Source organism: Oncorhynchus clarkii, chromosome 9 (assembly GCF_045791955.1).
Source record: "Oncorhynchus clarkii lewisi isolate Uvic-CL-2024 chromosome 9, UVic_Ocla_1.0, whole genome shotgun sequence".
Taxonomy (NCBI): Eukaryota; Metazoa; Chordata; class Actinopteri; order Salmoniformes; family Salmonidae; genus Oncorhynchus; species Oncorhynchus clarkii.
This window is the reverse complement of record NC_092155.1, coordinates 75,711,168-75,716,212: the sequence shown is the minus strand read 5'-3', so window position 1 is coordinate 75,716,212 and position 5,045 is coordinate 75,711,168. Positions and strand designations below refer to the sequence as shown.

The 5,045-nt window shown below is 43.6% G+C and overlaps 1 protein-coding gene across 1 annotated transcript in view; it reads left to right on the top strand.

Annotated features, from left to right (window-relative positions):
* The first annotated feature begins 2,698 nt into the window (after positions 1-2,698).
* Positions 2,699-5,045, top strand: part of LOC139416955 (laminin subunit alpha-5-like) — a 250,153-nt gene continuing 247,806 nt past the window's right edge. The window contains exon 1 of the mRNA XM_071166167.1: positions 2,699-3,202. Coding sequence (XP_071022268.1) covers positions 2,909-3,202 — 294 coding nt within the window. The 5' untranslated portion in view covers positions 2,699-2,908. The remainder of the gene's footprint in view (positions 3,203-5,045) is intronic.

Genomic DNA, 5,045 nt, shown 5'->3' with positions numbered 1-5,045 from the left:
CGTAGGCTCGGGGGATTCCATCTTGCAACTTTTTCGGTTACTAGTCCAACGCTCTAACCACTAGGCTACCTGCCTCTAACCACGAGGTTACCTGCCTCTAACCACGAGGTTACCTGCCTCTAACCACGAGGTTACCTGCCTCTAACCACGAGGTTACCTGCCTCTAACCACGAGGTTACCTGCCTCTAACCACTAGGCTACCTGCCTCTAACCACGAGGTTACCTGCCTCTAACCACGAGGTTACCTGCCTCTAACCACGAGGTTACCTGCCTCTAACCACGAGGTTACCTGCCTCTAACCACTAGGCTACCTGCCTCTAACCACGAGGTTACCTGCCTCTAACCACTAGGCTACCTGCCTCTAACCACGAGGTTACCTGCCTCTAACCACGAGGTTACCTGCCTCTAACCACGAGGTTACCTGCCTCTAACCACGAGGTTACCTGCCTCTAACCATGAGGTTACCTGCCTCTAACCACGAGGTTACCTGCCTCTAACCACGAGGTTACCTGCCTCTAACCACGAGGTTACCTGCCTCTAACCACGAGGTTACCTGCCTCTAACCACTAGGCTACCTGCCTCTAACCACGAGGTTACCTGCCTCTAACCACGAGGTTACCTGCCTCTAACCACTAGGCTACCTGCCTCTAACCACGAGGTTACCTGCCTCTAACCACTAGGCTACCTGCCTCTAACCACGAGGTTACCTGCCTCTAACCACGAGGTTACCTGCCTCTAACCACGAGGTTACCTGCCTCTAACCACGAGGTTACCTGCCTCTAACCACGAGGTTACCTGCCTCTAACCACGAGGTTACCTGCCTCTAACCACGAGGTTACCTGCCTCTAACCACGAGGTTACCTGCCGCCCCTTCTGGTTTTCTTAACGTAAGGATTTTACAATTATTTATACTATTTATATATTTATTTATACTTCTACTTTTGATACTAAAGTATATTTTAGCAACTACATTTATTTTTGATCCTTAAGTATATTTCAAACCAAATACTTTAAAACTTTTTACTCAAGTAGTATTTTACTGGGTGACTTTCACCTTTACTTGAGTCATTCTCTGTTAAGGTATCTTTACTTTTACTACAGTATGAGAATGGGGTACTTTTTCCACCACTGCATTGCTTCCGAGTGGCGAGGTGGTCTTAGGTGTCACTACTGACCCTGGTTCGATTCCAGGCTGTATCACAACCGGACGCGATTGGGAGTCCCATAGGGTGGGCACAATTGGCCCAGGGTCATCCAGGGTAGGCTGTCATTGTAACTAAGAATTTGTTCTTAAACTGACTTGTCTAGTTTTAAAAAATTATCGATGGGGCACACTCCAACACTCGGACATAATTTACAAACAAAGCATTTGTGTTTAGTGAGTCCTCCAGATCAGAGGCAGTAGGGATGACCAGGGATGTTCTCTGTTTAGTGAGTCCTCCAGATCAGAGGCAGTAGGGATGACCAGGGATGTTCTCTGTTTAGTGAGTCCTCCAGATCAGAGGCAGTAGGGATGACCAGGGATGTTCTCTGTTTAGTGAGTCCTCCAGATCAGAGGCAGTAGGGATGACCAGGGATGTTCTCTGTTTAGTGAGTCCTCCAGATCAGAGGCAGTAGGGATGACCAGGGATGTTCTCTGTTTAGTGAGTCCTCCAGATCAGAGGCAGTAGGGATGACCAGGGATGTTCTCTGTTTAGTGAGTCCTCCAGATCAGAGGCAGTAGGGATGACCAGGGATGTTCTCTGTTTAGTGAGTCCTCCAGATCAGAGGCAGTAGGGACGACCAGGGATGTGCTCTTGATAAATGTGCTAATTGGACCATTTTCATGTCCTGCTAAGCATTCAAAATGTAACAAGTACTTTTGGGTGTCAGGGAAAATGTATTGAGAACTAAGTACAGAATTTTCTTTAGGAATGTAGTGAAGTAAAAGTAAAAGTCGTCAAAAATAGAAATAGTAAAGTACAGATACCCCCCCCCCCCCCAAAACGACTTAAGTAGTAGCAGCTTGTGGGCAAATAAATCCAATGTCTGGCAACCCAAAGGTTGAGAGGTCAATCTAATTATGGACAATTTTACTTGTTTTTGTTGTTGTTGCAACTTTTCAACTACTTACAATTGTTTAGCTACTTTTCAACTACTTAGCATGTTAGCTAAATGCCTTCCCCTAACCTTAACCATTTAGCTAACCCTTCCCCCAACCTTAATAATTTAATCTAACTCCTAAATTGAACCTTTATTAAACCATAGCCTAGCTAACGTTAGCGAGCTACCTAATGTTAGCACCTAGCTAGAATTCGTAACATAACATACGTTTTTCGCAAATTCGTAACATATTGTACAATTTTCAAATTCGTAACATAAAATACGATTTGTAATTAGTAACATATCATCCAAAATGGATGATGGACATCCACAAATGAATACATACCACACAAAACGCAACATATCATACTAAATGAAGTGTCTCTGATTGTACATACAGAATAATGAGAAATGCTCTGAGAACAGGTTGAGTTTGTACAGACTGACGCATCATATTCCCTACAGTAACCCGTGGCATTGAGCTACCCCGGTTCAGACATAACCGGCAGAAAGAGAGCGAGGAGTGGAGGGAGAGAGAGGACAGAATAGAGCTCAGCACAGATAGGTGCCCGCCCAAACGAGAGACAGCCACCACAGCAACAGGCTTTCAGCGCACAGACAGCTCTCCACCGCTCAATGTTTCAGAGCTAACCGTTGACCTCTTTTCTATCGCTTTTACCATCGATTTCTACTTGTTAATGAACCAGGAAAGTTTATCATATCGGTTATTGTAGTTAATTGCTATTCGTTTTTTTTCGGTTGTTTTTTTCTCTAGCCCAGTCGTCTATTTATCTAACGAACTGCTGCAGAGCACCGGCAGGTGACTATGGCGAAGGGACAGGTGCTGGTGACTCGATCCCTGGCGGCTGGCGGCCCTACGCGGCTTGTTTTGCTGCTGTTATGTCCGCTAATCTGCGGCCTCTCGGCGCAGGGCCAGGAGCTGCCAACCAACCGGGTGAATGGCTACAGCCTGCACCCACCTTATTTTAACCTAGCGGAAGGGACCAAAGTCACGGCGACAGCGACCTGCGGAGAAGGGGACAATGGGCGGTCGATACGTGACTTGTACTGCAAGCTTGTCGGAGGGCCAGTGTCAGGGGACCCGAGTCAAACCATCCAGGTAAGAATTTTAAATTACGTTTATAGTTTTTGTTGCTTCATTAAAATCAAGTCAGGCATTGGTAACGGGGCAATACACGTTTTCTGCAACCTGTATTATGTATTTACTAACTTTAAGCTAGGCTACAACAAAACCAGCCTTCTTTTAAATTAGTATTATTAGTGTAATATTTAAAGAAGTATAAGGTATGCTATTTTCTGCACTTTCGTTAACACCTGTCTCCACATACCTCGGAGTGAGTGATCCGTGCGGTGAGAGCAACAGTTGTGTTGTTGCCGAGATAGGAGACTTTATGAATGAGTTATGAATCAGTTATAACTTATTCGTTATTAACTTCGTAATTAGCCTACCCGTAGTTTCCGAAAGAGATTGGTAGCTACACATACGTTAAAGCGGGAAATCAGAATTAGAAACAATAACAAAACGTAACCCACCTCCTGTTTTGGTAAAACCGCTCTCAAATTAATAGACAAGAACTATGGCTGCAAAGAATGACCGTCCATTGACATCAACGTTATAGTTTTAACCACGTTTTGAGGTTGCATAGTGTTTGTTTACATTTTTCTTTGTGTACAGACAATTGAGTAAAACAAGCTTCTATTTTGGGTTTGATGGGGTACAACAGTTCAATCGATTACAGGCTTAATTGAATAAACAGCAGAGACTGAACGCAACATGGCATTATATTAACTAGTTTGGGAGTATGGCCTCCAGGAATGCTCCTGGAAAACAGATGATGAATGGCCTCATCACCAAATGCATTGGTACGGTATGAGGAGTTGTAACCATGACCTCATCACTATATGTATTGGTACAGTATGAGGAGGTGTAATGATGACCTCACCACTATATGTATTGGTACAGTATGACGAGGTGTAATGATGACCTCATTCACTATATGTATTGGTACAGTATGACGAGGTGTAATGATGACCTCACCACTATATGTATTGGTACAGTATGAGGTGTAATGATGACCTCATCACTATATGTATTGGTACAGTATGACGAGGTGTAATGATGACCTCACCACTATATGTGTTGGTACAGTATGAGGAGGTGTAATGATGACCTCATCACTATATGTGTTGGTACAGTATGACGAGATGTAATGATGACCTCACCACTATATGTATTGGTACAGTATGAGGAGGTGTAATGATGACCTCACCACTATATGTATTGGTATAGTATGACGAGGTGTAATGATGACCTCATCACTATATGTATTGGTACAGTATGACGAGGTGTAATGATGACCTCATCACTATATGTGTTGGTACAGTATGACGAGATGTAATGATGACCTCACCACTATATGTGTTGGTACAGTATGAGGAGGTGTAATGATGACCTCACCACTATATGTATTGGTACAGTATGAGGTGTAATGATGACCTCATCACTACATGTTTTGGTACAGTATGAGGAGGTGTAATGATGACCTCATCACTATATGTATTAGTACAGTATGACAAGGTGTAATGATGACCTCACCACTATATGTATTGGTGCAGTATGAGGAGGTGTAATGATGACCTCACCACTATATGTGTTGGTACAGTATGAGGTGTAATGATGACCTCATCACTATATGTATTGGTACAGTATGACGAGGTGTAATGATGACCTCACCACTATATGTATTGGTACAGTATGAGGAGGTGTAATGATGACCTCATCACTATATGTATTGGTACAGTATGACGAGGTGTAATGATGACCTCACCACTATATGTATTGGTACAGTATGAGGAGGTGTGCTGCGTATGTTTGTACATAGAACACAACCACATGATGAGATCTGAGATCAGGCACTGTTGCAACAACCATAGTAAAAGTG